The sequence below is a fragment of the Podarcis liolepis genome (assembly GCF_965112155.1).
Source record: "Podarcis liolepis genome assembly, chromosome: 2".
NCBI classification, from domain to species: domain Eukaryota; kingdom Metazoa; phylum Chordata; class Lepidosauria; order Squamata; family Lacertidae; genus Podarcis; species Podarcis liolepis.
This window is the reverse complement of record NC_139555.1, coordinates 84,696,011-84,719,241: the sequence shown is the minus strand read 5'-3', so window position 1 is coordinate 84,719,241 and position 23,231 is coordinate 84,696,011. Positions and strand designations below refer to the sequence as shown.

At 40.4% G+C, this 23,231-nt stretch overlaps 1 protein-coding gene across 4 annotated transcripts in view; it reads left to right on the top strand.

Moving 5' to 3' along the window:
- Positions 1-23,231, top strand: part of EEFSEC (eukaryotic elongation factor, selenocysteine-tRNA specific) — a 154,037-nt gene that overhangs the window by 107,417 nt on the left and 23,389 nt on the right. The window contains exon 8 of one of the 4 annotated variants that reach the window (XM_083489339.1): positions 1,176-6,084. The exons of the other annotated variants lie outside the window; for them this stretch is intronic. Within the exon in view, the coding sequence (XP_083345465.1) occupies positions 1,176-1,195 (20 nt within the window). The 3' untranslated portion in view covers positions 1,196-6,084. Of the gene's footprint in view, positions 1-1,175; positions 6,085-23,231 lie in introns of those variants that run through there. 4 annotated transcript variants of the gene reach the window in all.

Here is a 23,231-nt window from a genome sequence, read left to right as displayed (position 1 = left end):
AATGTGATGTACAACCTTCTTTCGCATTCTTAATCCAAAGATCTAAGAAATGGGTGTGACAAATAAGTTTGCAAACCCATGCAAAATATTTGTGAATGCTTCTAATGTGGCTCTTCAATATTTATTTCTATTGGATTCAAAGGGGTGTGTTTCAGGCTGGTCTTTGAGCATAAGACTTTGAGGATTCAGCAGATAATAACTTAGTTTCAGAGGCTCTGGAACCAAGCAGAAAGTACTTCTGCTTACATAAAGCAGGGCCCTGATTTTCACCGATACCCACCCACTGTATCCTGTGCCACATCTTGTGGTGTTCTGGTGGGTGTCCCACTCTTGGGAACAACTTCAGCGTAGTTGTGTAGGGAATATTTGTCAAAAATTGAGGGGAAGAAAAAAAAAGTTGATTAGCGATGAAGCATCTCATTGACAGGACAAAGTTTGCAGTGCCCAGCTGTGGTACACATGGCAATCTGTTCCCCAGCCTAATCTCTTTCATATATCAGAATGGTTTCCTCATTTTGGGGGGTGGGGAGCCGAGACTGAGAATTAATTCCAACCAACAGTACGTTGTTAGCTGACTTGAGGATAAAGCTGTTTGCTTACACAAATCGTCTACTTGCATGAGCAGTGTACTGTAGGATCCATGAACTCATGCAAGGTCAATAACTTTCTTTCCATGAAAACAAAATCATCAAGTTCCAAGTTTTTGTTTTCATAGAAAGGGAGCCGCAAAATGTTGTGAGATCACAGTGTCAGGTTACACTACTCATGAGCAGTCCCCCCACCCTCCGGTCAGCTGACAGCATAGCAGCAGAACTGATTCAGAGTGACATGTCCCATGGCTGTGTTGACATTTGAGCCAAAGTCTGTTCCTGACACTCCATCCATCGCCATTCTGCTTACTATATATTTCTGAAGGATACAGTTTTTCTTTTCTTTTTTTAACTCTACAAAAATGATAACTACAAGAGAACATTAATATTAATCCAAAAATATTTTGCTTGGAAAAAGAAGTCAGCTGTTCTTCACTTTTTCTGATGAGCTGCCCTCTTCTCCTTCCATGCAGTCAGGAGAGTGAAGTTTTTGAATAAGCTATGAAACCATGGTGTATAAAGCTGGCTTGTTTAACTAACCATAGTTTTTTGTGTTTTAAACCACAGCCTCTGGCTTGCATGCAGTGGCAAGCCAGGTTTCATAGAAAGTGAAACTAAACTCTGCCAAAGTCATCATCCTGGCCTTGTGAGAAGAGGAAAGGCGAGCATGTGAGTCCGAGGCTCACAGTGTGCATTTCTGTTTATGCATGTGGCGCTAAACATAGGTTCAGACTTCTCTGCAAGTGGGCTGTTTGTGTTTGTCTGGGCAGGGGAAGAATCCCCATTACCGGCACTACACAGTTTCCATATAGCTTGTGGGTTTCGACTGTAAACTCTCTGGGTTGTATCCAGTGTTGGTCCTACTAAAAGTAGAACCGCTGTCATTCATAGATATAAGTAATTTAGGTCTGTTTATTTCAGTAGCTCTACTCTGAGTTGAATTCAGATTGCACCCCCACCCAGCCAAAAGAATCCTAGGAGCTGTAGTTCACCCCTCACAGGCCTATCGTTCCCAGCACTCTTAGCAAACTACAGTTCCCAGAATTGTTGAGGTGCGCGCGCTTTATTTGTTATTTAAACATATTATGTATAAACAGCCTTAGTTGGATACAGCCCTCTGTCTCAAAGCACCCTAACTTATACAAGAAACCTCAGCATAGTTTGGTGCACATGGGCTTGGATTATATTGGCAGCTGTTGACCTGTTTAGTAGATTCTTGGCTATAGTTACTAATTTTCAAATAAAATAAAGATTTATGTTTTATTTGATGTCAGAAAGCCTGTAGCATATGGGAGCTGGCAAGTTCTCATCCCAAATGAATTCTTGCCACCATGTGGGGACCAAGCAGCACAAGCTGTGATTACCTCCACATGCACCAAGCTTCTGGAGTCTGTAGAATATTATAGTATTTTAGGACTTCATTCTGAACAAAGCTAAAGACACGATTCCTTCTCACAGGTGCTAAGATCTCATTTTGGTAACAATGTCCGGTGCTGCACAACAAATCAAATCAAGATTTACAGAATTGCTTGTTCCTTTTCTCATTCACTGAATATTTTCTGGTATGGATCATGATAGAATTTGGCAAGTTATAACAGAATATTGTAGCAAGGAAGTCTCTCCACTCACCATCTAGTCTGAAACAGACTTCAGTCTTTGCCACCCATAAATGCAGGGGTAGTGACTTAAAAAGGCTGTCTTACAGAACGAAAACTGCATACTCTGGAGAAAATAAAAGCATGACTAGAAAATTGCTAGATGTTTCTGTTTCTTTAAGAGCTACCAACATTTCATTGTGGAGAAGGGTAGTAGATATGACGTTGCTTAAGTCAAATATAGTTCACATTCCATTGTTAGGTCAGTGTTGCTTTTTTAATATATCTGTATCCTGTTTGTGGTTTTTTAAAAGAGTTTTTTTTAAAGTTTAGCTGGTTGAATTCCCCTCTTCTGTTCCTCTCCCCATACATATTATTCTACCTCTTGTTCTCTTTCATAAAAGTTCCTTTCATAGAGGCTTACTTATATAACTTTTTAAAGAAACAATGTAATTAATTTTTTGAAGATTCCTTAAACAGCATGCATACGAAACTCTCCGACTCCTCATGAGAACAAATGAGAAGTTTAAATGGTTGAGGGATGACTTCAAGCTGAAAGACATAATAGTTTCTTTAAAGGAGGAGAAAAACAAAGAAAAAAGAAAAGCACCCAATTTTTGAATCCAGTTGAAATTGTTGTAGAAAAGAAAGGCTCAAGAAACGAAAGAAACTGTTGCAGTACATTTGGTGCAAGTGAACTGATTGCACAAAGAGAATACATATTCAGTTTAGTAGCCAATTCTACTGTATTGGAGAATCAATTGTTAAATAACAGATAATAGTAGAGCTGCGTTTGCTTTGACTTTATGTACACATTTACCTGGAGGTTAGTACCACTGAACTCAGTGGGGTTTACTTTGAGTATACATGTATAGGCTTATACTTTAAGACTCTTAGGGGATTGATGTGTTTTGCAGGTGTGTTCTAATTCATGTCATTGACACAACAATAGTGCATTAGTGGTGGATTTATTCTGGATGTCCACAAGTCATTCTGCTTTATTAGTTCTTCTCTGGTACTTGTCCATGTTAGCACATTATTGCTTTCCAGAAGAGCACTCTTGCACTACAGCTCAACAAAAGTAGGACAACCCACCTGCAGCCTTACTCCCAAGTACATGTGCATAACATTGCACCTTTAGAAGAAGAGTAAGTGTGAAGAAGAGCCACACATTGTTTCATAGCAGATGCTTATTAGATCAAGATTTGACTTTGTGCCTGGAGTGTGTGCATCTCCCGACAGCTTTTCCCCTTGCTGCTCTGGTAAGGTGTGTGCATAAAGAACTTGTGCAAGCAGAATCAATGACAAGTTTTGTTCCCACATCAATATCTACCCAACTGGGGTATGGGGTTAATACCCACATTATTGTCCATTCTTACACTGCTCCTTCTTGTGTATGTGAACAGAGTAGAATGGGTAGAAGCTCTCTACCAGTAAACACAAATTGTCACAAAATGTTGATGGCCATGGTCAATTCCATTTCATTTCTGTTACTGTATCAATGACTATTAGCATTTGCTACAGAATAAATGCATTCTGGTTTGCTTTGATACATTTTGATAGTATTGAGTTGCATTTATATGAAGTTTATTTTTGGCAGTGTGTGTTTGGTTTGAATACAGCAGGTAATTCCCAGACTTTCAGGCTGCTTCCCATTCTCCTGACTTGGACCTAATCAGGTTGCTGCTAGGAAAAGATTTGTACTTCCTGTTGCTGTATGGCACTTTCCCCAACAATTTTTATTTCCATGCTTTCTGAATCGAATAGCAAAAGATTGTGATACATATGTGTTGTTTAAAAGCAGCAGCATTTTCCAGTTTTCCAAAAGAAGCCGTTTATAGCCAGCATATTCATAACCATAGCCAAGTGGAAATATTAGCTGTTTCCATTATACAAATCTATGGTCGAAATACTGTGTACAGTTCTGATCATCTCACCTCCAGAAAGGATATTGTAGCTGAAAAAGTTTCAGAAAAGGGCAAACAAAATGATCAAGGGGATGGAGTAGCTACTCCATGACGAAAGGTTTACAGTATCTGAGGCTTTTTAATTTAGAGAAAAAGTGACCAAGAGGTGATACGATAGAGAGGTATAAATTCATGCAGGGTGTGGTGAAAATGGATGGAGATAAGCTTTTCTCTCATAATACTAGAACTTGGGAACATCCAATGAAACAGAATGTTGGAAGTTTCAGAACAAACAAAATAGAGTACTACTTCACATAGAGCATAGTTAAACCATGGAATTTCCTCTCACAAAAGTCATCAACTTGGATGTCTTTTAAAAAGGATCAGGCAAATTAATGGAAGATAAGGATATCAATAGTTACCATCCATGACAGCTGTGTTTCAGAGGCAGTATGCAAGTTACTGGGAATGACAGGTGTGAAGAGTGCTCTGGCACTGCGCTCCTTTTAGGCTTTCCATAGGCATCTGGTTAGTCACTGTAAGAACAAAATGATGGACTACATGGACCTTTAGCTGCTCTTGTGAAAAACTTGCTTGTAAACATGACTATTCTTCATGGTACATTTTCTATTATTTTCCATTATTTCATTCTGCTTCCATTATCGTTGTTGTTTCACTCTGTCTTTAAAATGTTAGAATACTTTCTTCTTTTCTTTTTATAATCCAGAAAAAAATGTTGTGATTACTCTCAGTGGCAATAAAATGGCATTGCTTCTTTGCAAATTATTGATCTGAAGTGCAAATTAACATTTATCATTTGTATAGTCTTGAGATAGAGTTATATTTTGGGGGGGGGGACCTTAATCTTAATGCTTATAGAATCCTAAAATACAGATTTCAGATTTTGGTACAAAGCAACAAGCATTGACAAATCCTAGAGATTTATCACTGGAAATTCAGCTAACTTAAAGTCTGTTGACATTTTAGGAAGTATTGTGTGTATCTGTATATAGTACTGAGTCAGCTTTTCTTTGCCCTTATTGTGAACTACAGCTAAAACTATATCCAGTTTTAAAAACAGCATTGAAATGGAATATGCACCCAACTTTCCCCAAGACTTCTTAGAAAGGATACCTGGTTTGCAAAAGATACCTGGTTTGCATTCATTTAGTCTACAGTGGCCTGTCCTCCTCTGACTTCTGAAAGACAGTATATTATTAAACTGACTCTAGATGGAGTGAGATTTAAACCAAGAGTGGTAAACTATGTATCCAATGGGAACTATGATCCCCAATGGGAAAAGATACTCAGAGCACCATTTGCTGCAGGAGATGCCCATTTGCCGCTGCCTACTACTGTGGAACTGCTTTCCTGTGGAGCTTCAGTGGGAATGAGCCCTTCTTTCTTTCAGATGTCTTCTGAAAACTGCACTATTCAGACATTATGCCTACTGATCTTTTGTTGATCTTTTTGATTATTTTAATGGATATTTATAGACTGATTTTATTGTATTTTATATGCCATAAGCTGCCTTGTTATATTTCAATGGAAGAGTGGATTGTAACTTTTCAGATAAGTAAATAAAAATGTGCTGCATCATTCAGAGCAATCAGCAGGAGTGCTAGAACAGCCTGATTAATTTTGGAGCGATGCAGCAGGTTTTTGTCCATCTCTAAAACTGACCATCTTAGGGTTTTGGTTTTTTAGTGTGTGTGTGTTTTTTTTTAAAAAAACTTAAGTAAGAACACTTAATAGAATGTATAATCTCAGTATGGATCAGGTTATAGAAAGAATGCATTTCAAACACATTCAGAAACACTTATTATCTGGAAAGGCAGTTATGGGGGGATGAAAGGAGGCTGTGTGCTGACATTTAGAGCCCATGTGCGTGCATTTACATGCATGTGCACTAGAGTCAAGATGCATCCTGTCCCCCGCTCAGAAAGTTAACATCTAAAACCTAGAAGAAGGGGCTTGAGGAGAAGAAGAAGAGGAGGAGGAGGAGGAGGAGGAGGAGGAGGAGGAGGAGTTTGGACTTGATATCCTGCCTTTCACTCCTCTTAAGGAGTCTCAAAGCGGCTAAAAATCTCCTTTCCCTTCCTCCCCCACAACAAACACTCTGTGAGGTGAGTGGGGCTGAGAGACTTCAGAGAAGTGTGACTAGCCCAAGGTCACCTAGCAGCTGCATGTGGAGGAGCGGGGACGTGAACCCGGTTCACCGGATTACGAGTCCACTGCTCTTAACCACTACACCACGTGTAGAACTCAAGTGCCCTCTGTACTAGCTAACAAATATAAAAAGGCACCCCAGTCTTGTCCCCCCAAAGCAAAGTTGAGACAAAATGGGAGCAGTCTTTTCCTAGGGGTTAGCAACAGAAAATAGAACAAGTTGCAAGGGCTGACTGTCACTCAAGGCCCAACCTTTAATGACCCATTCCTTCCCTGCCATATTTATTTGGCACAAAACATGGGTAGTTAGACTGATGTGGTGGGGTTGAGGAGAGAGAAAACAAGGGGAGAAGAAGCATGTCTAAGTTGGACAGATATGGATGAAAGAGGCTTTACTAGGATTTTTAATTAATTGTGTTATTGTAGCGTTGCCAAATCAATGGTAATGGGCAAGTAGATTTTTATATCAATTGCTAATTGCATAGGGTGGCTTGGGAGGTCAGTGAGACTGTGGAATTTTAGTGGATACAAATAGAAACAAGATAGCTTGGTTTTCCAGAGATGAGTTGATATGTGCAAGAAATCCATTACAGAACATTTTTATCACTCAGTATGCTTCCTTTTTAGGGAGATCCTGCTGTTTGCATTCCTTTGATTACGTTGCATTAAAACAGGATTATCTTGGTGTTTTGGCCATATGGTATTTAGGTGGGTTTCTTTGCATCATGCCTCCCCACCTCTTAGAAAGAAAACAAGAGCCACCAGCCACAAGGCTTGCTGGGTTGCATTTTTTTCATATCTGATGTTGCTGAGCGGGAGGATTTAATCGAAGAGGTGAATGCAAAAGCCCAAGGGCAAACAACAACAACAAAGTTTTATTTAAAAACTGGAGATTCACTCTGCTTGTTCTTTCATAGTCTCTCTTTCCCTACCCTCTAAAAAAAAAAAAACCCTTAAGGGGGTACTTCAAGCATAAATCTTCCTTCCCACTTTGTAAAAATTGGCTGCTGTGACATAGACAGAAGCTGATGGAGGCAGGTTGACAACAAAGTAGCACAGTGGTACCTCGCAAGACGAATGCCTTGCAAGACGAAAAACTCGCAAGACGAAAGAGTTTTTCGGTTTTGAGTTGCTTCGTAAGACGAATTTCCCTATGGGCTTGCTTTGCAAGACGAAAACGTCTTGCAAGTTTGTTTTCTTTTTCTTAAAACCGTTAATACATGCATTCCTATGGGAAACCGTGCTTCGCAAGACGAAAAATTCGCAAGATGAAAAAACTCGCAGAACGAATTAATTTCATCTTGCGAGGCACCACTGCATTTTCCTATATACTCCTTTATATTGAGAGGATTAAACTGTGGCAGTATAAAAGTATTGATGACCACAAGGAGGAGGTGGGTGATATTGATTACAGAGGCACTGACCAGAAGAAAATGTTGCCCACCTTCTAAGTGACCCATAGATAATCTTTGAAACTGCATGTCACAATAGGGTGATTGTTGTCTTGACTTCTAGTTGGGTCAGAACTGAGATTTATACTGTTTGCTTTTCACCAACAGATGTAAAATTGAGTGCTTCTGTTTTGGCACACCCCAGTTGCCTGTGCTAATCTAGGAAAGGCAGAAACTGTGAGCAGGATGTTTACCTGCAATCAGTATAACCCTGGCACAAACTGCTTTCCCTCATTGTTTCCTCTTTTCAACCTCTTGTTCTGCTATCCCTCACTTGCTTCTTGCATGCAGCCTTTGTCTGGCTTGCTTATGTATAGTGTGTACCATCTCTCTGTCAATCGGTTCCTTGCCCTTCTTTCAATTTCCCCATTCATATTGACGCCTGGTTCTTATACACTCTTGAATCCACAACCTGAACAGGCAGTGGATCTTGGACTCAATGATTTCTGACCCAGCTGGCCTTAGATCACAGTACTGATGAGATGTCATTTGAGTTGAGTCTTTTGAGTTGTCCTTGATCATTGGCTGCCATTCATCAAGTGTTGCCTTGCCCTCTTCCAAGTTGACATGTTTGGCTGATGAAGTTTCACAGCAATATGCCTTTCTTGTACAGTGGTACCTCGGGTTACATACACTTCAGGTTACATACTCCGCTAACCCAGAAATACTACCTCAGGTTAAGAACTTTGCTTCAGGATGAGAACAGAAATCGTGCTTCGGCGGTGCGGCGGCAGCAGAAAGCCCCATTAGCTAAAGTGGTGCTTCAGGTTAAAAACAGTTTTAGGTTAAGAACGGACCTCCAGAACGAATTAAGTACTTAACCTGAGGTACCACTGTACATATTTCTAGGCTCGCTCCCCCCCCCCAAAAAAACCTTTTCTTAGTGGCCAGTCACATTTTACTAGTTAAAACCCCATGTGTCTATAGAGAGGCAGCATAGACTGTCCACAGCTGCTATAAATAATTTTCTCCCTCAGCACCAAGCCTAACTGTTTTATCTTAAAGCAAAAGCCTTCATGAAGAAGTGTATGATAATGGTGCATACTCCTTAATAAAGTAAAAATTTTGTTCAGAAGCTTTATCCATTTAGCAGGTTTCTGCAGGTAACAGCTCAGTGAATTTATTTCACCATGCAACATGGTTGAGTTGCCTGCGTAAGACTAGCAAAAAAGAGTAGAAGCATTTAAGCCTCTAAAGCTCATCTGAATTCAGTGCTGAACAGAAATGCTTTCTTCTCTTGAAAAAATGTTCCTGGATAGGAAGTGGTGCCTAACAGTTATTGCTTGTCTTCTGTCTGCCTGTATATACCCTTTAATCTTACACAACACACTATCCTCGTTATTCCTAGATTCTTCCTATTCCTAGATTTGTGCAGCTTTTTTACAGCTGATGTTTCCATGATTGGTCAATTGCTTCTAGCAGAAAATTAGGCAGTTAATATTTGTGGAGGGGAAAACTTAATTTCATTTATGGAGTACTTAGTGCAGATAACACTACATGCTATAAAGCAGATTGTATAACATCAACCCTCTGGTGCAACCAGTGCTTCTTATTGATTACATTTATATATTACCCGTCCTTATTCCAATAATAAGTATATTTAGGGAGAAATGAGGGCCATGGGATATTCCTTGTTTGGGCTTCATCATTGTTGGGCATGATTTCTGAAAGTGAGATGGAATCCTTTCTGATTCAATATTTACGTATGACTGTACACTTAGTGGGTTTGTGTCTATATTTGATAATTCTGTTGCGCTTACATTATCAGTGAAGTTTGGGTATGTGTTGCAGATTCTCTGCTGCTTTTCATTCGCTACAAAGGTAAGAGTGGCTTGGAATGGGGTAAGGTGGAAGCCCTATCAGTGAACAATCTAGGATAGAGTTCTGTAGTCCATCCCTACCAAAGGATTCTAATTGGCGCTGTCTGAGCCAGTCTTAATGCAATTTGGTTATCATCAAGCAGAAGGGTTTTATTTATGGAACAGGCCGCTCCAGAACTTCCTCCGACCTTTGAGAAACTGTGAATATGAGAGAGTTGTTTGAGCAGGCATGCCGGGCTGGTGTATGCATTTCTTTAATAAGGCAGGGATTGATGTCTCTTGCAGTGCAGGGGTTAGGTAAACAACAGGCCCTCGGTTCAGTGATTTCCATGTTCAACTGCTTGTTTATATGGATCTCAAAAGGTTAGGTTAGCCTTCTTGACATCTCGAGGGAGCCTTCTTAGCCATGGTGTAACTCTCAAGACATAGCATCCCTTCTTAGGGGAGGCATCATCCAAATGGAAATCTCTGGCTACGCATCATATTGATGGTATTGAATTTAGTGTTCAGAAGTGCTCATTTAAAAATGTGTTTTTAAACATCTGGACCTGAACTTTTTAACTGTTCCATCCTCCATGCAATTTACTTGTTAGCAATCTCCACTGTATTCAGTGGGGTTATACCTGGGGAGTGTACATAACCTTGCAACCTATGGTCTTTCCTTGTGATTTCCCCCTCCCGCAATGCAGTTTCTGTGCAGGATCCAGCCACTTTTCTGTAAGTGAAATGTGACAAGTTCTGGTGCAGTCATACACTTCAGATATATTCAACAACAAATGTTACTTAATAATCACTCTGTCCCTTCCTGGTCTCAGTTATGATTTAATTTGCAAACGGTTGTAATTTTCATATTTGTATCACAACTGTTTGAATATATTTTCCCAGTCTTGTTGGGGATGATTTGTTGCGTTCATTTTAGAAATATTATTGTATTCATTTCAGTCAGATAAATTAGCCTGTAATTGCCTTTCTCGCATGTTGCTTGTGAAAACTGGTTTTAGTTCAAGAACAAACCTTGTTTCATGTGTTTGTGCTGGTTGGTGAAAGCGCTCTTTATTTTAAATGCCTGCTACACTTCACTAATTAACTTTATATGCATGTGAATATCCCAAAATGTAATTACTAGAAAATGTTAAATCCCTATCAAAAGCTCCCCTGCGATTTAGAAAATGTGGGTGACCTTTTTGGTTCCATATATAAGGGTTACACTAATGTGAGATAGATCACTGAAAATATTTGTGGTCGGCATGAATACCTTCAGCTGAACTAAGTGTCAACCTCAGCCATCAAGGGTAGATAGTGTCAAATTGGGCAACATGACCCCAAGCAACTACAATCCCTTCTGTGTGTTGATGTCTTCTTCTAGCCCCATGACTGGTTGAAGCAGTGCATACAGCATGGATGCTGTGGTTGACTGAATGGCTGTAGAGTGTATGGCTAGGTTAAGTAGCCGCTTGCTCCATGCCCACTTCAAGCCAGGCCCAGCCTAGTTTTGAAGGAGGCTGTTTTCTCATGTTGATTAGGGTGTATTGTATGCTTTTGTCCCCCTTAAATAACTTGTGCAGTCTCACTTAAATGTTGCGCTTTGCATTTAATCAATATTAATATGATAACGGGGATGAAACAACTGAAGTGAGCTCAAGGAGATTATCTTTCCTTATCCGAATGCATCCATTAGCTAGGAATTATAGGTTTCTATTAAATGAAACTGACAGATGGGCATTTGGAGGTGGCTGTGGGAGGGAGGACGAAAGAGTGAGAGGAACGGGAGAGTGCAGGGTGAAAGTTGAAGTTTAGAAAATCTCTATAAAAATGAAAACAAACCATCCATCTTGATAGTTGGCATTTTACCCTCCTGGTGCACTTTTGTGATGCTCTTCTGATTCTTATTGAGAACATTATGCTGAAATTTAATCCAGAGGAGCCCAGAGGTTATACTACTGTGCTTTCCTAGAAATAAGCGAGAGCGTCAGGGCAAGGATTTGCCATTGACTAGAAAAGTTAGTCTTGCTCCCTTGACAGAAGTAGTGCCCTGAATATTTGGAGGGGGGGGGGAGCGGAGGGAGGGATGTATATGAAAGAAACAATCTCCATTGAAGCATTTCAGACTATTATTAAACAATAAATCAAATAAACCTCCCCATCTAGGAACTGCTGCAACAATGTTAATAGCTAGGGCTAGAAACCAAGACAATAATACTATAAATAATTGTAGATGGTGAAGATAGTGGAGAGAAAATAACATAATTAAAATAATTTTACAAGATGGGCAGTTCACTGAGATGGATGGTGTAACACAATATGTTAAAAATATCTGTTGTTTAATGCAAACATGACATTGTTGATGGGAAGCATCTGTCTTGTCAGCAAACCGCTACAAATTACCCTTGCTATAGTTTCTGCACTGGAAGGATCTTTCATTCCTTTCAAGGAATAAGGAATCGTGTTCATGCCATACTATGGAACTGAAGAGTAGACCAAATTCACACAACTGGTTGGACCTTTTTAATGGTAACTGTTGGAAAGGGAGGGGGAGGGAGTTTGTGCATGTCTTGGGGGGCATGTTTGGAAGCTATGGATTAATTTAACAAATTGAACTTGACCCTTATTTGCTACTTGGGAAAAACTTTTGTGGCAAGTGATGGAAGCTTGGTTGGATGGATCACTTAAAAATGAAAGCTGACAATGTGTTGGAAATATTCATTTGTGACTTAAGGCAGTAAGGAATGGAGATTGGTAAGAATGGAGTGTGGTAACCAAAGTATTATGGCTATTCCACTGTTATACTAAGTTGGTTGAAGGGGAAGAGCATGATAGGGAGGATAACGCAAGCACTCTTTTAACTCATAGAGGCTCCCTTCTCGATTTAGAACCCTGAACTTATTTGTGAATGATGTTGGTTGCATTTTTATTGTTTTTGTGTAAACCACATAGAGATATTTATTACATGGAATGGTTGAATACATGCATAAATACGTGCATAAAGCTACAGTTCCTATCATAACAGACTGGCCATGCTATCTGGGGCCAATTAGACCTTTAGTTTAAAACATTTTAGGAAACAACATTGGCCACCGCTGATTTAATACAAGAAATGGCTTTTTAAAAAGAGTGTGGTCACATATTCCCCACCACTGGTACAGAGGGTTTTAAAAGTAAGCACCAGCACTTGGAATTATGCCTGCAAATGGGCTGGGAGGACATGATACACCAGTAGTTATTATCATTATTAATTAATATAATAGTTTAGCATTCTTGCTGTTTCTAAGAAGTTTTCCATGGCAGCTTCACATATAAGCATTGCCGATAATCTAATCTGAAGGTTGCCAAGCCATGGATAACTGAGGCCAGACTATCTCCATCCCGAAGGAGTCGCAGCTGGTTTACCAGCCTAAACTGGTGAAAGGCACTTTGTGTCACATAGATTAGCCTGGGCATCCAGTCTGTGAACTTGATCCTTTAGGGAAAGTGCAACCTCATCCAGAACAGATTGAACAGCAGCTCCTCAGGCAGACAAATCACCTGCCACCAACACCTTCAGCTTGTCAGGGTTGAGTTTCACTTTATTGGCTCCTATTCAGCCTCTCACTGAAACCTGGCACTGATCCAGCACTTCCATGACTTTTGCCCTTTGCATTAATTATTATTTTATTCTTCTGCTGCAGATTTTGCTTGTTTCTCTCCTTCAGAAGTTGTTTTCGTAGAACATTGCTAGTGACAAAAAAATAATGATATTGGTGACCAAAAGAGTCACACCTAATAACTTTGTGAAATACAGTGGTACCTCGCAAGACGAAATTAATCCGTTCCGCGAGTCTCTTCGTCTAGCGGTTTTTTCGTCTTGCGAAGCAACCCTATTAGCGGCTTAGCGGCTTAGCGCTATTAGCGGTTTAGCGGCTATTAAAGGCTTAGCGGCTATTAAAGGATTAGCGGATTAGCAGCTAAAAGGCTATTAGCGGCTTAGCGGCTTAGCAAGAGGGGGGGGAAGCGGAAAAAAATTGGAACACTTGCAAGACGTTTTCGTCTTGCAAAGCAAGCCCATAGGGGAAATCGTCTTGCGAAGCAGCTCAAAAACGGAAAACCCTTTCGTCTAGCGGGTTTTCCATCTTGCAAGGCATTCGTCTTGCGGGTCACCACTGTAGGTTTATTTTCCTACAGAAGTATTCAAACAGCCAGGGAGCCATCCTAGCTCCTAGCCAGGAAAGCAAAGCTAAACTGAGTTGATGGAGCCACCAGTGCACTCAGTATCCTGCCCCTCACACCAGCTGGGGTGGAAGATGTGTGTTGGGTGGGTGGCTATGTCCCTTTTTTTTTCAAGTTACAAGGCAAGTCCTGTTTACACAAGTGGAAGTCTACTGCACAAGCCAGATATTACCACTGGATGCCACCCAAAGTGCTTTTCCATCTAGGATGCATTTATCCCCGTTTACTACATCAAATTTTGATCATGTTATCTGATTGTAGTTTCTTGTTAACCATGTACCCTTCCATTAAATGCAGAATTTTTAACCTTATTTTTCATTTCAATAGTTTACTATTTTGGCACTGTCAACGGAGAAATTACTCAGCAACAGATGTAATCACTATGGACTCAAGTGCAACTAATAGTTCAGCTTTAGACACGCAAAATTACAGGTGCAACGCGAATTTTACTTCAATGTGTGCTTATACTAATATAATTCCAGTAATTACAAATTTGAGAGGACAATATGATTTAATCTGGTCATACATAAGTGTTTGGACTAACAGGCAAACTCACTTGTCCAAGCCACTAAATATATTCCAGGGGCACATATTTACATTCAGATTTGAGCAAAAGCCAGGAATTACACTAGGATTCTGTTTTTCAAGGTGATACCAAACAGTGATAATTATCAAACAATTGCATGTTTTTGAGCATTGGAAGATGCAGGTGTATTGAAAACGGAGATTGTATTATTATTTTTACAAATCACAGACATTCATGCCTGGTTGACCTTTGAACTAAAATTATTTTTATATGTATTTGAAATTTGACATTTCTCAAACATTAATGTGTTAGAAACATAATTATAAATCTGTCAATCTAATGATTGTTTTTTGGGGGTTGCTAATCAAGCTTCATTTTTGTGTTAGGGATATGGGAATGGTAGACAGGAATTCATGCTCTGGAAGCACAAACAGAAGCAAATCAATGAACAAGTATGGCTCTAGGGGAAAAAACGTTCTATACATCTTGTTCTAACATAATTGGCCTTCTGTAGCAGGCATGGAGGCCTCACAAAGAGGGCAGGAGCGCACAGGCTGCCTGTGATTTGACTTAAAAGTTTGTTATGACCCTAAGCTATGTTCATGTTTGACAGCACATAACAAAAGCATATTTGATGTAACGTTAAACTTTCAAATCCCCCGCCAAGAAAATGAACAAAATGTTCCTTTAAAATATTGTCAAATGCGAAAATCAAGCAGCATCAGCAGGGACATGATCCATGCTAACTTTAGACAGCCGTAGCAACATCACAGGGAAACATTCTACTTTTCTCATGCATTTTTAGTTTTATTTATACAATGAAAGCAGGATGCATCCTTGGGGGTAAAAGGGTCTGTAGAGGGTGGTGTACTGTACTGTTAGGAAAACCGCTGCTGTAGAAAATGCGTAGCTTGTCATCATGATAAAAGGTAAAAGTAAGGGACCCCTGACCATTAGGTCCAGTTGTGACCGACTCTGGGGTTGTGGCGCTCATCTCACTTTATTGGCCGAGGGAGCCGGCATACAACTTCCGGGTCATGTGGCCAGCATGACTAAGCTGCTTCTGGCAAACCAGAGCAGCACACGGAAGCGCCGTTTGCCTTCCCGCCAGAGCAGTACCTATTTATCTACTTGCACTTTGACGTGCTTTCGAACTGCTAGGTTGGCAGGAGCAGGGACCGAGCAATGGGAGCTCACCCCGTCACGGGGATTCGAACTGTCGACCTTCTGATTGGCAAGTCCTAGGCTCTGTGGTTTAGCCCACAGCGCCACCCGCGTCCCTGTCATCATGATAAGGTAAAAGGTAAAGGTACCCCTGCCCGTACGGGCCAGTCTTGACAGACTCTAGGGTTGTGCGCTCATCTCACTCTAGAGGCCAGGAGCCAGCACCGTCCGCAGACACTTTCGGGTCACGTGGCCAGTGTGACATCGCTGCTCTGGCGAGCCTGCACCAGAGCAGCACACGGAACGCCGTTTACCTTCCCGCTATAAAGCGGTACCTATTTATCTACTTGCACTTTAAGGGTGCTTTCGAACTGCTAGGTGGACAGGAGCTGGGACCGAAAGACGGGAGCTCACCCCGCCGCGGGGATTCGAACCGCTGACCATACGATCGGCAAGTCCTAGGCACTGTGGTTTTATCCACAGCGCCACCCTTACGTCATCATGATAGAGATGTATAAAATCACACATGGTGCGGAGAAATGGAAAAGGGTGCTTCTCCCCTTTTCATTACTCTAGACTTGGGACCATCCAATGAAGCTGAATGTTGGAATTTGCTCTCACAAGATGTAATGTTGGATGATTTAAAAGAGGGTTAGTCAAATTCATGGAGGATGGGGCTTCTAACATCTACCAGACATGATGGCTATGGTCCACCTCCAGTGTTAGAAACTGAGATATGAAAGCTAGGAGCTAAATGGCACCTTAAACCTAGGTTATGGGCACAACAATGGAATGTCTAGGCATGCTTTTTTATAATAAGAATACAAAGCTGAAAATGAACGAGCCAGCTCCACATACCAAGAGCAGAACACCTGTGTGGTATGTTATTGCTACTCCCGTTTTTATGTCTGTGCAGCTAATGCTAGGAGATAGGCATTTGCCCAAAGGCATCTAATGGACTCATGCAACTATACCTACATTGTCCCTTGCGTTTGGAAAAACAATGTGAGTCGGGATTTCTGTTGAAGCATAGGCACAATTGGCATTTCTGGATTCTTCCCTGGGCTGACTGTACACAGTCCACCGCAGTTGCTTTGGCATGGGGACCCCTTAAACATTTTTCAGTATTTGTATCTTGCTATTGGTCCGTATCACAGCTGGAACTAATACTCATGATATGTTGGAGAAAAATACTGGCACTGCTAACAAGAAGAAATGTGTTGACTTGGCTGCTATCAGGGTAGGGCCATACAAGTTGCCTTCTGAAATTAGGTCAGTTGGACAGCTGGATTTCTCAGAAGTGCTGCCAGCATAGCTGTTCTCTAAAGGCAGGACGGTGTAGCAGCCCTTCCATTTCCATCCACTATCGATGGTAAAGCAACAGTCTTCTGTTTAAAAGCAGCTCCAACTTTGTGAACTCTTGCAGAAGAGGCAGAAGTAAAACATTTCCTTTAGAAATTTCTCGCATTGAGCTAAGATATCTGCAATCGTTGTAATCAGTAACTTCCTTTTGTATGGCTGGGACTTTTGAAGAACGAGACTTGCATTTTTTGGCATCAGTCAAGTAGTCTGGTCTTCATAGACTTGCCTTCTGTAGTGTCTTTGTGTTGAATGCTCTCCCTGAGGCACCAGCTAGTGTGTTAATTCCCATTTCTTCAGCTGCTGATGTATGGGCTGTTTTGTTAAACAACTTTTCTCTCTGTACAATTTTGCTTCTCTAATGTCTGTTTATTTTATTTGGTTTGCGTGCTGTATCCAAAGTCATGTTCTCTTTAATTTGTTCTTGGGACACTAAAATATCATGTTACTATGTGCATGACTAAAATGTTTCAAACTTAACAAAAAATGATGTGCTTATTTAATTTGTTGATTTAAAAAAATAGAAACAGTAACATGCAATTTGTTAATTTATTTATTTCATTTATCTACAACATTTGTAGTCTGCCATATAACAAAAAGTTCTCAGGCTGGCTCGTAACATAAAATAATATTTAGTAAATGTTCAGTAATTGACTGTGTGTATATTGTTTTTATGTGTTGGAAGCTGACTTGTGAGGGCTTAGCTCTAAAAGATGGCTTGAACAGATCTCAAATAAAACAAGCTAAGTTCATTAAAAATAAAATGGAAAAATCAGTAAAATGCACAAAGAAAGTGTAAAGCACAAAGAAAGCAGAATAAAATGGTAAAACTAAAACAGAATTAAAAGCTAAAACAGATTTTAAATCCAAGAGAAAATAAATAGCCATTTTACTTGAACTTAAAATATCACAATGTGGGGGAGAAGAGGTGCTCTCCTTAATAACTACCCACTGCACCTCACCTGGCAGGGGCACTTAGGAGTAATCCTTCAGTATTGTTTTACCATTATTTTCTATTGCTTGTGATAGTCTTTCATGCTTTTTTCACGCAATAAGTAGATAGCTGTTAGGTTTGGTAGTATAATAAAGCTTCTAACACAAGTAATTCCTTATATATAAATTGCTATCAAAATTGCATGATTTGTCTGTACTATAATAATTAAAAGCCCTGGCTCGCCCAAATTTTGGGGCTTCTGACAGTGAATAGTAAGACAAATATGTTAAACAAAGTTAAGGAATGCTGTGCTGTACATTTGGCTGAAACATTTTTAGATTGTAGACACTCTATTCTGGAGCTCTTATCAATTTTATGTTCTGTACAGTACCCTCATTTACACATACAAACCATGGGGTAATGCAAATGAGGAAATTGCAACCACTTTGCTCCTCCCACAGTCATTTGATACTGAGATAAGCCAAGCCATGGTCTGGCTTTACACAAGGGTCAGCAAACTTTTTCAGCAGGGGGCTGGTCCACTGTCCCTCAGACCTTGTGTGGGGCTGGACTATATTTTGAAAAAAATAAATGATGCAAGAGCACCACGAGCCATGGTGGCTGCTTACCTGTGTCTTGCGAGCGGCAGGGCCTCGCAGTGGTGGGGGTCAATGAGTGACGCCTGAAAGGGCTCTGGAGAGGGGCTGCTTAAAATGGCGGCCGCTCAAGCACTGCTGCTGCTGGCACCAACAAAGCCCAGCCCCCTTCCTCCTCTAGGCAGGGTGGGGATAAGCCAAGAAGAGGGAGGGAAGAGGCGCCGCCGCCGCCATGTGAAGGAGAGGGAAAGAACACGCACTCTGGTGAGCCATGCGACGATTCCCGGACTCTTTGCGGGCTGAATCCAGAAGGCAGTTGGGCCTGATCCAGCCCACAGACCTTAGTTTGCCTACCCATGGCTTAGCATGTCATCCAAACCTGGGCTTGTGGTTTAGATCTCTCCAGACAAACTACAAGAACAAGCATTGGTTGCAGTTTTTGGTTTGTCTGGCGAAAACTAAACCAAAAGTCCAGGTACGGAAGCCATAGTAAGCTAAACCATTGCCTGGTGCAGTGAAGCTGCAAAATGATGAGGGAAGAGTAAAGCAAGCATGTTCTCTTTAAGAGCTTGCAGGTTTGTTCAGTCGCAGTGAAGGTTTGGTTTAGTACATGAAGTCTTCAGCTTACACACATTTTACTTGTGCATATTCAGCTTTATGCACTTAGAATTTTAAAAAATAAAATAAAAAGGGGGCAGGTGTCTGGGGAAAAAGTTTTTGCCAGTTGCAACTGCCATTGCACCCAATTTGTTTTGACTATACTCAATTTTGGTAATCCCGGGAGTGTAACCCCAGCATAAGTTGCAGTCTTACTGTATTACATGTGAACTACACCAGTACCTGGTTCGCTGTTTAGTTTACCTGTTGATGCAGGAATACATAAAAGGCATGATGGTGGTATTATAATAATAGTTTGTATGGAACTCCTTATCAGTACCATTTACATTTACTTGGCCCTGCGCATGCAGATGCTAATTCTGTTGTTGTCACATTAACATGGGGAATATTTATGTTACTCTAGTTTAATGGGCTGTGGAACTGTGATATATTTGCTAAAAAGATAAATGTTCTAACTATCATCTTCTTCAGCTGCTAGTTAAGTTTAGCTATTTAGGAAGAGAGAGAATATCTGCTTGATCATCTGAAGAAAAAAGAAATTCAGATTTTACTAACACCAGGAAGCAAAGGCCTGTTACAGATCAAGAGTACTACAGCCAGAGATAATTGTTTAAATAAACAAAAAATATTCCTTTGGCTGCCCTTTGTCTTCTCAGGTGACGTGCAAATGAATACAAATTCTAGCATGTTGCTGAATTTTAAAGCACAGCCTTTCATTTATTAACTGGCTGAATGTGCATACTTGCCAGCCACATGCTGTACTGTGTGTCAGATGTATCTTAGACCCCATATGCATATTATTGCTCTTGTAAACATAAAGAATATCCTATATGCTTCCTTTGCATGCAGATTTTCTGTCTTGGGACTGTGTTTCCTCATCTTGTGTGGCATGTTGTATACTTCCAAGTGCACATCCACATCCTAAAGCCTTTCAGGTCAAAAAGTGAGGCTAAACTTTTGAACCCAGCTGCTTCCAAATTAAGTGCATGTGCCGGGACCACCGGAGCTGGGGGTTACTGTATTTCAGGAAAGTGCCAGACACCAACACCCACACACTTGTAACTGTGCAGAAGATGACAACTACTACTTCTAGAGCCTGAGGGATGGCACTTTTGAAAATACACTGTCTTTTTTGCCCTTTTCTTGTCACTAGAAAGGACGAGTGGCAGTTCAGTGACTTCTCCCTTCGTTATGGAAATGGGACTGATACAGTAATCAGGATGCTACATATGGAGCTTTTTAAATTACTGCTCTTCACTCTTTTGTTAGCCTTCATTATTCCTGAAGATTTTTTAAGTCATAAAAATGACATTTTTAATATGCAGAATTAAAAAAATGCAATATGAAGAATACTCTTACCTTTTAAACCAGTTATCTTCGTTTCTGCTCTAGGTATTTTAATTGAAGATTAACTACTGTTAAAGAGTATACAAATTTAGGTAGTGTATATTTGAAATATTAAAATAGGCCTCAATAAAAGGTGAGAATAGGGTAGCCTGCCTATTCTAATTTAAAATTGCTGAGCACACTCACGTACAAAGAAGTCAGCAAGCTGATCTTCAGGTTCTATGGCCACACAGCTCCCCCCCCCCCCTGATGAAATTAACTAAAAGTAACTTTCCCACCAACAACTTCAATATGCTCACTAAATGTTGTAATGAAATAGGCAACACTCCTATCCATAACGCTGAATCCTCTAACTTTTGCTTAATGTCATAAATGGTGAACCTCTCTTCATAGAAATGAAACTCTTTTCATAGAAATGTAGAAAATTCATTGTATTGTAATGTGAACACTGAAAACCCATAAAGTAAATCCAGTCTGCAGAAACGCACTAGTAGACCACCCATTCATTTGTGCCTTTTTACCTGTAAAAGAAGGTTTTTAGCCTTAGGCCCCTTTCTCCCACCTGACTTGAAGACAGAGCAGAAATGGATGAAGGTGTACAGGCTGGACTGGCCACTTTCCCCACAGTATCCCTTATCCTGAAATGGCAATGTTGTGGGTCTTTCAGAGCACACTCTGCCAACTATTCTGCAGTCAGCATGTTGGCTCTGGTCAGGGTTGAAGGGACTTCGCTCCTTATTCCTGTGCTCTGTCCTAAATTGACTCTAAACCCAGACTTGATGTGAACTGCTGCAGCGTGAACTACTTTGAGGATGGGAGTGTAACTCAGTGGCAACGGATGTACTTTTTATTCAAAAGGTCAAAGATCATCATCATCATTTTATTTGTATACCTCCTTTCCACAGTTAAAAACAATGCTCAAGGCGGCTTACGACATGACAAGATTTACATAATTACAGAAGCCATAAACAATAAACAAACCACATCAAAAAAATACACAACCAAATGGAAAACAATTTCCACATAAATCAAAATCTAAAACTAAGAATACAGCATTCATATCACAGTTTAAAATGACATAGGTAAAAAATAGGAGCAATTTTTAAAAACCAACAAAAAAACACCGGAACCCTCTGCCCAGCAGCAGTGGCAGCAGCAGTCCTTTATGGAGCCCGTCAGGCCCCGTCCTAGGCCAGGTGTTGAGTGGCAGATTGATATGTGCCATCTCCATGAAGGGCTGGAAATGACTCTTGTCTGAGATCCTGCGTTTGGCCGAAGGGAAAACCTCAATAATATTGTATTTTATCGCAATTTTTCCAACAAGAATTGTCCTTGAAGAAGAAGAAGAAATTCCAAAAAATATTTATAACCACACAAAAACTTTTTGAGAGCACTTTGAAACCTTTCCCCTCTTTTGGTTTCTTGCTTCATGTGTCTCCCCACTACTGCAGCCCCCCCCCTTCCGCTAGTCATTGTAGATGAATCAATGGTCTGCCCTGGCACAACATGCCTTCCTACACAGTCTCATAAATTATTGTTAAATATTATTGCTGTACAATATACTTTCAGTTCTGGGGGACTTGTGCATTGGCAGGGCTTAGTGAAGTGTACTTGTAATGTGCTTTCACACAGAACTAACCCAAGAATAAAAATTCAGGGCGATACTTGTACTGTATATTTGATAAATCAAAAGAATGCGAAAGTACTTGTTTGGGGCTGAATAAAATTAAACGCTATTCCACACAGTTGGGGAGTGTGTATGAGCATTCCAACCACGTGGGTGTGTTCAATGATACAGGCTTTCCCCACCCAGTCAAAACCCTGAGATGAGGAAGGATCCTAACTGGGTGGGAAAGGCCTTTGCAATTTGCCCTACCCATGTGGTTGTCCAATTCACACACAGTTGGGGAACATACCACTATATAGTAACCTAATTATAGTTTGATCTCTTTTATCCAATCCTGCCATACCACTTGGATTTCAACTGATACTTGTTCTATTGAAATCCAAGTAGTTAGCTGCCCAGTGCTAAGACTTACCGTAGTTTTCCAGCTACAATGCTTTGGGAACAAACATGCTGAGTCCTGTGCTAGTACAACATGGCAGCAAACATATAATTCTAGCATTGCAGGCAGATATGTTACTGTAAAGGTTTAATATTGAAGACCAAACGGTCTTAAATCTAAGCACTCAGGCTAAAATGATCTGTAGAGTAAGAGTTTTAAGTCAGAATAGAATGAGTAAGCAGATTTACTCTTGGGTTTGACATGTCTGCTATTCCCAGTCAGAATGTACTTGAGTGATAAGCAGCTGCATCAAAAGGTCCAAATACTCTGTGCTTCAACACCTTGATGTACAGACATCTATAGCTGAACTGTTGTACGTTTCCATAACAGTGTCACGAACTATTGGAAGCAGCCTATGGGTTTTTCCTGCTGCAAATATATCTTGACTACCTTGGTACCTTAACTAACCACTACCTCTCTCTGTGCATACTTAAACATAGGAATGTTATAATTGAGTTGAATAAAGTGGCTGCTAAGGGCAAAATCTCTATCAGTTATCTGCTTTCCTATCTTTTTAAAAATACATTTTCTTTCACAGGAAGGTAGAGAAATGGGACCAGATTTGTGGGTAGCAAATTTCCCCCTTTTCCGATGGATTAGCAACAGCTCTCAGAATTACTTCATAGATTTCTGGAGCAGAGGAGGCTACAGCTGATCAGTTATTCTTTCAACTTGTATGTATGAACAGAGGAACAACAAACCTAGAGAGAAGAGGGAAGGGAGATAAAATTAAAGTGCAGATATTCTCCCTCTTCTAAGAAATGTTTTTGATTGATTTGGGAAGTAGAAAAAAAGATGGGCTGTCAAGTGAATAACAGTTGCTATGTGAATGCAAAATAATTAGTTTGGTTTAAATGAAGATTCCAATCAGATGCCTTCATTTCAC